The sequence below is a fragment of the Myotis lucifugus genome, unplaced genomic scaffold (assembly GCF_000147115.1).
Source record: "Myotis lucifugus unplaced genomic scaffold, Myoluc2.0 scaffold_0, whole genome shotgun sequence".
Lineage (NCBI taxonomy): Eukaryota > Metazoa > Chordata > Mammalia > Chiroptera > Vespertilionidae > Myotis > Myotis lucifugus.
The window spans coordinates 37,722,221-37,734,457 of record NW_005871048.1 but is presented as its reverse complement, the minus strand read 5'-3'; the positions used below and the strand labels follow the sequence as shown (position 1 = coordinate 37,734,457).

The 12,237-nt window shown below is 37.3% G+C and overlaps 1 protein-coding gene across 1 annotated transcript in view; it reads left to right on the top strand.

The window, feature by feature from the left end:
- AGGF1 (angiogenic factor with G-patch and FHA domains 1) overlaps window positions 1-7,420 on the top strand; it is a 32,437-nt gene extending 25,017 nt beyond the window's left edge. Inside the window, 4 exon segments of the mRNA XM_006081305.3 lie at window positions 908-990; window positions 4,877-5,004; window positions 5,135-5,234; window positions 6,473-7,420. Coding sequence (XP_006081367.1) covers window positions 908-990; window positions 4,877-5,004; window positions 5,135-5,234; window positions 6,473-6,673 — 512 coding nt within the window. The 3' untranslated portion in view covers window positions 6,674-7,420.
- Window positions 7,421-12,237: the final 4,817 nt, after the last annotated feature.

Genomic DNA, 12,237 nt, shown 5'->3' with positions numbered 1-12,237 from the left:
CCGGAGCGAAGGTGGTACCGGCAGCCAGGGGAAGGAAGGCCCATTCTTGCACGAATCTTCGTGCATTGGGCCTCTAGTTATAATAATAAAAGTGTAATATGCTAGTTAGACCGGACGTCCTTCCTTCCAGACAAAGCCACAATGAGTGGGGGCCGAGGTAGAGGCTGCAGAGGCCCCGGCTGTGGCAGTGATGGGCGGAGGTTGGGGCCAAGGCCCTTGCATGAATTTAGTGCATTGGGCCTCTAGTAGAAAATAATAGGTCAAGATATTAAGAGTTATTGGTTGATATGCTTTCCTACTATAGTTTATGTTGATGTATCATCTAAGTATACACCATGATTTTCTGTAGAAAGTAACACTGTGGGAAGTTGCTATTTTGCTTTAAACTCACTCATCTAAGGCTTTTAAAATTTAAATAGATACCTTGAACTAGTAAGAACAAATTTTTTTCACATCAGTTTTCCCCCTAAATATCAATTTTACATGGTCATTGTATATTTTTTTTGTTTCCTGATGCTAGATCATGAAAATAAGTATGACACTTTACAAAGTAATATAAATCTTGGGATCTGTGGTTTTTCTTTTGCACATACCTGCGTTTCTTTGGAAAAGTCACAGTTTTTAAGAATCTTAGTGTTTGATGTTTCTTTTGTTATCTGTACTATTACATTCCTATAATCTTTGGGTTTTGGTTTATTTTCCAAGTAGATTTAATTACCAAAATGGTGAAAGGACATCATCACAACTCAAGATTCCTTTATATTAATGTTTATTTGCACATTTGATTAATTTATAGATGGGATGAGAATATTATTAGTTTTTAATTATTAAATATGACTATTTTATATAAAATCTGTCAGCTTTAGTGAGTTTTTCTTTTTAAATCAGACTCACTTTTTCCTTTTAGTTGGTCCAACACTAAGCAAGGAAGAGAAAGAGTTGGAAAGGAGAAAAGAGTTAAAGAAAATACGAGTAAAATATGGTTTACGGGTAAGGATGTTAAGTATCATATGTGTACCTGATTTTGAATAAAAATGCCTTTAGATATGCATAGTCCACTTTAATATATATAAAAATAGTTATTTAGAATGATTTTGAAGTTTATGTAATTTCTTTTAGTTGTTTACTGTTGTTACCTTAACAACTGTTGAGGTTGAAGTAGAAAAAAGATAATAGTACCCTACATTTTTTAAAATTTAAATTCTTTATTGTTTAAAGTATTACATATGTCTCCATTTTCTTCCCTACATTTTGATAGCCATTTCTGGTTTTAAAAACTTGCATTCAAATGTTACCATAAAAGAACATAGTTGAAGGGCTAAAGCTGCCTGATTTCAACACTTGTTATAAATTACAGTAATAGAGTATAGTATTGGCATAAGGATAAACAAGTCAGGGAAACAGAATAATGAATCCAGAAATAAATCCATATAGATAGACAGGTGTGTGTGATTTCAGCAAAGGTGTGAAGCAATTTGGTGGTGAAGGGGTGGTTTTTTTAAATGAATAATTAAGTTACCATATGCAAAAATAACAACAAAAAGAACTTTAATTCACACCACATAATATATAAATGAATTCAAAATGGATCATAGATATGAATTTAAAATCTAAAACTATAAAACTTTTCTAAGCAAACCTTTTAGGCAAAGATTTTTTTATATATCTAACACTGAAAGCATAGTTCATAAAAGAGCATATTAATAAATTGCACTTCCTCTAATACTTCTGTTTCTCCAAAGACACTGTTAAAAGGATGAAAAGATAAGCCACAAACTGGGAAAAATATTTGCAAATCAATCTGATAAAAATCATACATCTTATATCTAGAATACATAATGAACTCTCAAAACTCAGTAAAAACAAGTCAATTAAAAAATGAGCAAAAGATTTGAATAGATACTTTCAGCTGATGTACAGATGTCAAACACATGAAAAGATGTTCGGTATCAGTAGTCATTAGGAAATACAAATTAAAAACAATTAAAAAGACTGACCATAACAAGTGTTGGTAGGCATGTACAGGAATAGGAACTCACCACTCTAGTCCAAGGTATTTATCCAAGAGAAATGAAAGCATATGCTCATACAAAAACTAGTAAAATGTTCATAGCAGCAATTTTTCTAATAGCCAAAACTGGAAAAAATTTATGTGTTCATTATGAATGGATAAATAAACTGTGGTATATACCTCTGTGGTCAAATACTATTTAGCTATAAAAAAGCATGAGCTATTGATATGGGCTGCAATATGGATGAATCTCAGTTATGCTGAGTGAAAGAAGCTAGACAAGAGTACATAGTATATACTTCCTATATAATGAAGAGGTAATATGCAAATTGACCATCACACCCTTACAAGATGGCTGCCTACGACCAGGCCGGCAGGGGGGTTAGTGAGGGACGACCAAATGACTGAACAGCAGGCTGTGTGGGGTGACCAGGCCAGCGGGGGGCAGTTGGGAGTGATTAGGCTGGCAGAGGGGTCAGTTGGGAGTGATCTTGCCGGCAGCGGGGGCAGTTAGGGGCGACAAGGCCGGCAGTGGGGGGCAGTTAAGGGTGATCAGGCCGGCACGCAGAGGCAGTGAGGGGTGATTAGGCCGGCGGGGGATGGGCAGTTAGGGGCAACCAGGCAGGCAGGCAGATGAGCGATTAGGAGCCAGCGGTCCAGGATTGTGAGAGGGATGTTCGACTGTCCGTTTAGGCCCGATCCCACCGTGGGATCGGGCCTAAACGGGCAGTCGGACATCCCTTGAGGGGTCCCAGATTGGAGAGGGTGCAGGCTGGGCTGAGGGACACCCCCCTCCCTGCACGAATTTCATGCGCCGGGCCTCTAGTCTATTTATATAAAACTGTAGGAAAACAAACTTACATGTGATAGAAAGATTGCCTGGTTGCCTGATACAGGAGAAGAAGGATGTGCAGGGAGGATCTGAGGGATAGATTATAAAAAAGGACAAGGACACTTGTGGGAGATGGATTTGTTTATTGATTGGGGTGATGGTTTCATAGGTATAGACACATCTCAAAAGTGTCTAATTGTACACTTTATGTGTAATTTATTGTATGTTAATATACCTCAATAAGGCTGCCCCCGCTGCTGTAAAAAGTATTGCCATTTAATCCTGTAAGTAGACCAGGAAGGTAATATTTTCAGTTTACATTTGAAAAACTAAAGCTAAGGCTCACTCAGTTACTAAGTGATGGAGCTATGTATAGAATCTAGGTCAGTGACGGCGAACCTATGACATGCGTGTCAGAGGTGACACGCAAACTCATTTTTTTGGTTGATTTTTCTTTGTTAAATGGCATTTAAATATATAAAATAAATATCAAAAATGAAAGTCTTTGTTTTACTATGGTTGCAAATATCAAAAAATTTCTATATTTGACACGGCACCAGAGTTAAGTTAGGGTTTTTCAAATGCTGACATGCCGAGCTCAAAAGGTTCGCCATCACTGATCTAGGTCTAAATTAGTGTATTTGTCCAGTGCTTTTTACACTTCATGAAGATGTGGGAAAGATGCTCCAAAATAATATATGTACTGCAAAATTGTATTTTTTTGTTACTTTTGTGCTAATGGACAGAAATCATAATAGAAAAAAAATGTCAGGGGACTAATTTGGGAGTAAAATAAAAGATATATAAGGAGGGAATAAAATGTTTTCTCAAAAATTTTAACTCGCCGTAGCTGGTTTGGCTTAGTGGACAGAGCATTGGCCTGCAGACCAAAGGGTTCCGAGTTGATTCCAGTCAAGGGCATGTACCTTGGTTGCAGCCTTCTCCCCGGCCCGGGACCTGGTCCGGGCTCGTTCAGGAGGCTACCAATCAATGTGTTTCTCTCACATCAATGTTTCTCTCTGTCTTTCCCTCTCTCTTCCACTCTCCCTAAAAAACTCAATGGAAAAAATATCCTCAGGTGAGGATTAACAAAAATATAAATAAATAAATTTTAACTCAATTTCTGAATCATCTTTTGGAGAAAAGCCCATTGAGATCAGTGGTTCTGTTTTGCTTCTCTGATTACAAGCAAAATTAGGTAAAAACTTCTGTGGTACTTTCCTTGAATTGCACTAGCAGCCCCTAGCAACTCTGGATGAATGACATACTTTCTACATAAAGATCAACAAGTAATAACAAAGGGTGGAGAGAAGCCTTCTTTGAAGCTCCAACCTGAATTGACTACCTGCTCTTTTGTGCTTACTGCCACATACTATGTATACCTCTATTGTTGAACCAATCATACTGTAGCTTGCTAAAGATTATGTGTCTGTCTTCCTGGATTATAAATTTCTTTGTATTCCATCACCTAGCATGGAGCTTAACATACTCTTTACTTAATAAGAATAAGGAGCATGGCCCGGCTGGTGTGGCTCAGTGGTTGAGTGTCAACCTATGAACCAGGAGGTCACAGTGTGATTCCTGGTCAGGGCATGGGTTGTAGGCTCAATCCCCAGTGTGGGGCATGCAGGAGGCAGCTGATCAGTGGTTCTCTCTCATCATTAATGTTTCTATCTCTCTCTCCCTCTCCCTTCCTATTTCTGAAATCAATAATAGAAAAAAAATTTTTTTAAGAATACAGAGTATGTTAAGCTCCATGCAACTTAACATATTCTTTACTCATAATTCACATATGATTTATATTCTGTATGCAATTTGTGTTTTAGTACAACTTTGAATAATATAAACAATTTAAAGGGGATGGAATAAAAATAGCATATTCAATAACATAATTGTCTTCATTTATATCATGGCTTGTTTTAATTAATTGTTTAATAGAGACCACATTGAACAATATTGCTAATAAGGCATATATACAGGCATTACATTTTTATATATTTGTTGTTTTCATTGAGTATTTCATATTTATAAAGAATACAGATTATGAAGATGAAAAGGCATTGAAGAATCCAAAATATAAAGATAGAGCAGGGAAACGGAGGAAGCAGATTGGAAGTGAAGGAACTTTCCAAAGAGATGATGCTCCTGCATCTGTTCATTCGTAAGTATTAACTTTTCCAAAGTAGTTTCTAAAGTAGTTGTACCAATTATTTTTAATTTATTCATTTATTATAAATGTGACCTAAGTGGTCTTTTAGAAATCAGTTAATCATCTTAATTTTTTTTTAAAGTGAAATTACTGATAGCAACAAAGGTCGGAAGATGTTGGAAAAGATGGGTTGGAAAAAAGGAGAGGGCCTGGGGAAGGATGGTGGAGGAATGAAAACTCCGGTAAGACTTGTGTTTTCTTTCACTCTTTATTCTTTAGCAGGTGTGTTGACTGTGTACCTAATATGTGCCAGGCATTGCCTTAAGAGCTAGTACTATAGTAGCAAGCAAAAGTAGACGTGATTACTGCCTCAGTGGCATTTATGATTACCAAATATATATATGTGCATTGTTTTATTTTGGTTTTAATATTTTCAGGAAGCCTCTTAAGAGTTTTTCCTTCAGTGGAGCTAGGATAGTAAGTGTTATTTCCCGAGTCAAAGTTTTTCTGTATCATTTAGTTGTTTTTAATGATTTCATGGTACTAAGCATTGCAGGAGCAGTTACAGTGTTACTTTACAAATAGGCAGATTTTATATTAGCTGGAGAATCTGTTTTGGGTTCAGGAATCAGAGCATGTAACAAGCAATAGAGAGAATAATGTTTGAAAAACAATACAGTGATTTAATTCCAGTCTCATGGTTCATCCGAATTCAGATTATCTTTCACAAAAACCTTACAAAGTAACATGACTGAAGAACTTCCTTCATAATTACTTGGTACCTAAAGAAATAATGAATGAATCACGGAGTTTAATGTAAATTTTCTCACTTCATTGAAATACAATGGGAACAACATGGGTTTTATAGCTAGACCTAGGTTAAAATAGTGCTCTGCTGCTTACTATCTGTGGGATTTAGGGCAAGTTTGGACTTCAGTTTTCATATGTAAAAATGGGGGTAAGAACTGTTTTTCAATGATGTCATGGAGATAAAGCTCCTAGCATGGTGCCTGACATATTAGGGACTCAGTAACTGGTAGCTTTTAATGGGTCCCAGCATAATGGGAAGTATTCCCCTCCTTTTATGAAAATAAGCAATTGAGTTCTTTTTATGACTTCACTTACGTAGGTGAGGCTAGGACAGTAGGTTTAAATACATCTATTGCTGTACTTTTGATTAGAGTAGGATGACAGATTCTGCAGCATTTCCATGAATTTCAGTGCTATTTAAGGAGCACTCTATTTGTTGTTGAGGGAACTGTCCTTATTGACAGACAAGACAATGTAGAAAAATTTAAGTTCCATGTATAATCATGTATGTATTTCTGCATGTATCTGATACATTTTGATAGGTTTTTCTTTTGCATCAATCTTTTCTAAATCAAAAGAATTATACTTAAAATACTAAGTTGGACAAAGCAGATTTTAATATGCTTTGACTGTACAGTAAATAATTCCTCTGCTCAACTTTTGGTAATAGATTCAGCTTCAGCTTCGACGAACACATGCAGGCTTGGGGACAGGTAAGCCATCCTCAATTGAAGATGTTCACCTTCTCCAAAACAAGAGCAAGAAGAACTGGGAGAAAGCACGAGAGAGGTTTGCTGAAAACTTCCCAGAAACTAAGCCTCAAAAAGACGCACCAGGGACTGTTCCTTGGGTCAAAGGGACTGTAGAGTGAAGGTCAGTCCTAGAACACAATTCAAGCTTTTTAACAGAGAATCTGGAACTTTTCCCTCCAAAAGAGCCAGTGGCATGAGGGAACCTGTATCACAATTTACCCCCTCATGATTCAAATATGTATAATAAAGTGTGGTTTGCAGCTTTTAAAAAACATTTTTTAAAAACTAGTAAGTAGTGAATGTATCAAGTTATTTGATGGGTGGATTAAAGTTCACAGGGCATGGATGAGCTTATCAAACTTTGTTATTTTATCTTGTCATTTATAAGACCTACATAAGTAACTAGCCATATCAGCAAAAAATTCATATCCCCACTAATGATTTAAATGTACATTTGTCTTTGTCTCCATATGTTCATTATGTTGAGAAAACATGGGTAGAGGTGCATAAATTTTATTTTCCTTGAAATAATGTTAAGTAATAGTATTGAAGAACTAACGAACAGGTGACACGTAGAAAATTAGTCTTTCATTGTTTTCTTCTGTGAAGAATCTGTTGATTTGTACTATATATTAAGCATTTACATTGGTTTGTTTCATAGATTAAATATTTAGATATGAACAATTGAGTACAGTATTGAAATATTCATTGTACTGGCATTTGTAGTTTTGATAAATCCCATTGCTGGCAATGGAGTTTTGCCAGATAAATCTAATTTCTACTGCCAACAGATTATCTAGCCAAGGCCTCAAACTCAAGTATTTATTGAAAATGTTCTCAAATGCAATAAACACATTGTAACATCAGAAAGAGTGATTCATTGAACCAATGATTTAAACATACTGGTCTGCTTTGAACTCACTACCAGCCAGAATTTTCCTTTTGAAAGTGGCAGAGCAGTGACAAGAGGACTCCCTGGAATGCTGGAGAGCTGCAGTGCAGTTTCCTGAGTGCAGGTGTCACCGCTCTGCCAGTTATCACTATTTTCTTCCGTTGGACTTTTCTCTCAGCTCTTGTCTGGGAAATTAATGCTGGAACTGACCCTCTTTTGGCAGTGAATATAAGCTACAGCTCCCTCATCTGCTATAAAGAAATGTCTTCAAGATTTAGAATAGGAAAGAAAAATTCTGGGGAAAAAAAGTACAATAGGGAAAATAATTCAGAAGAAAAGGCTACCTGTTGGAATTTCTAGTCTAAATGGTATAGGGTACGTCGAAAGAAAAGGGAGTGAGGAAAGAAAAATAAATTTATTATTAAAGATGAGGCATGTGACCAAGATATTAAGTCCCTTTTTTTAAAAAAATATATTTTATTGATTTTTTACGGAGAGGAAGGGAGAGAGATAGTTAGAAACATCGATGAGAGAGAAACATCGATCAGCTGCCTCCTGCACATCTCCCACTGGGTATGTGCCCGCAGCCAAGGTACATGCCCTTGACCGGAATCGAACCTGGGACCCTTCAGTCTGCAGGCCGACGCTCTATCCACTGAGCCAAACCGGTTTCGGCTATTAAGTTCCTTAAAGCCTAAGTTGGGATAATCAGAGGCCCTAGAACTCCAGATGTGGTTCTATTTTTCTGTATCCTTCCTGGCCACCTACACACCCTAACACAAATATATGTGCATTAGACTTGGAGGCAACAGGAGATTCCTGCATTATTTTCTCTAAATTAGAAAAATAATTACTCATCTAAATGTGGTTTGGTACTGGTGCCCTGTATATAGGTAACAATACAGAATTCCCAAAGTAGACTTTGCTTCTGGTAGATCTTACTCATTGGGTTAGTATACTGTCTATATAGTTCCCATTTTTATTACTGTTTTGCAGAAAACTTTTTTCATTGTTTTCTTTTGTTAAGAAAATGGAAACTTGAAAATGGTGATAAAAACTTAAAAACAACAACCCTGAAATATATGTGATACTTGCATTATTAAACCCCTTTGCAGATCAAAGTCTCAGGGCTACACTGTATAGTGGATAAAGCACTGAATCATGTTTGTATCTATTTCCAATTATGAAGTAATATTCATTTCACATGTCTGTCTTAAATAGAAAATGAGAAAATGTATGTAAAACCACTTTGTAAACCATAAAAGTAGTACAAATGTGAGCTTCTGTTTGTTCAGAAGCATACATGTCAATTATGTACAATTTGGATTACACATAAAATTGTTTTGTGTCTAGTATTTTAAATTATAGTTTATTCACACTATGTAGAGTTATTAATTTAATAGCCTTTAAGGGTTATTTTAAGTGGAGCTACAAGTTGCTAATTTGAGAGATCTTAACATTTTATATTTTTGCCAGAACATGAGAAGTTGGTAAAATTGAGAACAGAAGAAACTATCAACATTAAAGAAAAACAACAGAAATTTTTTTCTATAATTAAATAGTTAAGAAATACTTTTTTTCAAAAAGAAAAGATTTTTTTTTCTGCTTTTAGACAGTTTTTACTTCTGATGGTTCACCCGAATCAAATACCTTCCAACGTATTGTGTAAAATATTATTTCTTAATTTGGTACATTTTCAAATTGCAGGCAAAAGAAGATAGAAATTTCCAACCAGGTAGAGCAGACGTATCAGAGATTTTGCACAAGGCCACCCTATCGAGTTGCAGGACAGAGGGATGTGCTTGGCAGGGAGCCAGAAAGGCATTTCTGGACCCAACACGTTCTCAGGAACAGTTGAAAGTATTTTCTCTAACATCTTATTCTAAATGGCTTATTTTTGTAGGGCATCACTTTTGTGTCTGAATCTTTGATTCAAAATGTTTTATTTTATCTTTTTAGACTGTAAAGTAGGAAATACATTTGGATTCTTTAAAATGAGTCAGCATTCATGTGTGTGTCTGTTTATCTCAGCCCAGGCTCTCACTCTGCCTTTCTGCTTTACTGTTCTTCGTGTTGACTGTGGCTTTGTAGTTGCAGAGTGACTTTTGGAACGTCAGTCATTACATTTATTTCCGAAACAGGCAGAAGGGGTAAAGAGAGTAGTGTTTGTTTAGTTTTCTTGTACAGGAGAGCAAAGCCTACTCAGAAGCTCTCATAACACACTTCTCCTTACGGCTGCTAGCCAGAACCTGGTAACATGCCTACCCACAGCTGCAAGGGAAGTTGAAAAGGTGAGCAACAGGATGGTCTCAGTTGACTTAAGCCAATCATGAACCATCACCTGGGGCTGACCATGTTGCTACTGGAACAGAATTTGGGTTCAGTGATCAAGGCAGAAGGGGGACAGTAGAATGAGCAGGTAACTATCTGCCAGAGGGTTGGTTAAATTGTGATACAGTCCTACCATACAATACTTTGTAGCCCTTCAGGTGAGTAAAGTAGAATTATCTATACTCTAATATAGAAAAATAGTCTCACTGAATTGCTGCTTAAAAAAACCCAGATTATAGAAAAGTGTGCATAGCATAATCTCATTTAAAAAATATGGGTACATATTATTGTTTTTAATATTAATTACCCAAGGAGTGAACAGACTTATTTTTTATTTTATTATTTCTATATTTGAACTTTAAAGTAGGTATACTTGTGTAGTTAACTGGGTATAACCATACACATTTATGGCAAATAGGAATGTAACACCAGAAAGTGAAGAGGCCTTCAGGGCTCAACCCCAGACATCTTCCTCACTCTCACATGCCCACTTTCATGTACCATCCATATACCCAGGACTTCCAAGTTCTTTTAGTCAGGATGCATAACTAATTCAAAGTCACCGTAAATGCATCTTGTCCAAGATTGAACCCATAGTCTTCTCCAAACCTGGTCTCTTCCAGTTTACTCAGCTGGCAGCATCATCTAGCTAGTTGTGCAAGCCAGAACCTAGGAGTCAGCCTCTATTCAGTACCACCACCTTCTCTTTCCTTCCCCCTAATTTCCAATGTATTAACTCAATTCACTGTCACCACTCACCTGGACTATTAAAGTAACCTCCTCACTGGTCTCCCAGCAGTCACTCCTCCCTCCCTCCAGTCCATCCACTTGCAGGCATAGTGTCTTCACAACTCCCATTTCGTCATCTCCTGTTTAAATCCTCCAAGACTTCTCATTACTCTGAGGACAGAAAACAAAATCCTGGCCCATAAGACCCTACCTGGTCTAGCCACTGCTAAGTTTTCCAGTCCTATCTTGTATCTTCCTCCCACTTGGTCTCTGGGCTGTGGCATGCTGGCCTCTCTTTTAGTTTCTCAGACATGCCATGCCCTCTCTCATTCTAGGGTTGCTTATATTCTGTTATGCCTGGAATGCTCTTCTTGCACCCTTTGACCTAGTTAACTGACATATTCTTTAGATCTCTGCTAATAGATTCTTCTTCAGGGATGCCTCATTTGTCCCCCCTAGACCAGCCGTGGGCAAACTATGGCCCGCGGGCCGGATCCGGCCCGTTTGAAATGAATAAAACTGAAAAAAAAAGACCGTACCCTTTTATGTAATGATGTTTACTTTGAATTTATATTAGTTCACACAAACACTCCATCCATGCTTTTGTTCTGGCCCTCCGGTCCAGTTTAAGAACCCATTGTGGCCCTCGAGTCAAAAAGTTTGCCCACCCCTGCCATAGACTAATTGCCTTTGATAAATGTTCTTGAAAATCCATATTCGTTTCACTTAGACTGCTTATTTTGGTTCACAGTTATATATTTATTAGCCTGCTAGTGTATACTTGTCTAGATTCTGAAATGCCATGTGGGCAAGACCTTGGTTTTTCTCACAATTGCATTCCTAGTGCCTAGTATCAGGTGTCTTACACTCTCACAGGCATAGAAGTGAAAGAGCAGGATGGGTTTGGGGGACTGCAAATGGCTTGATACGGATGGAGTTTTGTGGGACTGAGAAACATGAGAGGGACTGAGTAACATAGAGGACACAGTCCCTTAGTGAATTATGAAATCAAGTTAGTGGTTGGAATCATTGAACATTGAGCGAAAGCTTGGTTTTCAAACTGTTTGACAGAACCTATGGCATTGCTTTAAGAGCTGTAGATGTGCATATGCTTGATGAGGGTGGAAAGGGTTAGGATGCCAGACTGGTGACTCCATTTCTCATGCTTGTTACCAGAATAGGTTTGTAGTGATCTTGTCAATTCAGGCTTCCAAATAGATTACATATGTAGGAAGGTTTTCACTGCTTAAAGAAAAGGGGGTGGAGTGGGGTCGGATGGGGAGAAGAACTGAGCCACTTACCTACAGCCATTCTAGCATACTGCGTTAAGAAATTTGGATTTTATCTTTTTTTATTATGAAGGATGTTAAACAGAAAAGGGCCCTCATTAGATAGCTTTATAGCAGAATAATTGGCTGATTGATGAGAGGTAGAGTGGAGGCTGGCAGACCTCCTTGAGGGTTTGTTTCATTTATCAAATGTTTATTGAGCACCTATCAGATGCTGTGCAGACTTGGGAAGGCAGGGACCTGGTTTCTTTTATCCACTGATGTGTCTTCAGTACCTACCACAGGTGGATGCTTAGGAGGTGCTCAGTAAGTGCTTATTGGTAGGATGGATGGAACACACATTTGTGATATGTCAGGCACTGTGCTAGGCATTAAACATATATTATCTTCTTTATTCCCAATAGTATTTTATGAATTAGAATACAAGCTTAGAGAGGTTTTA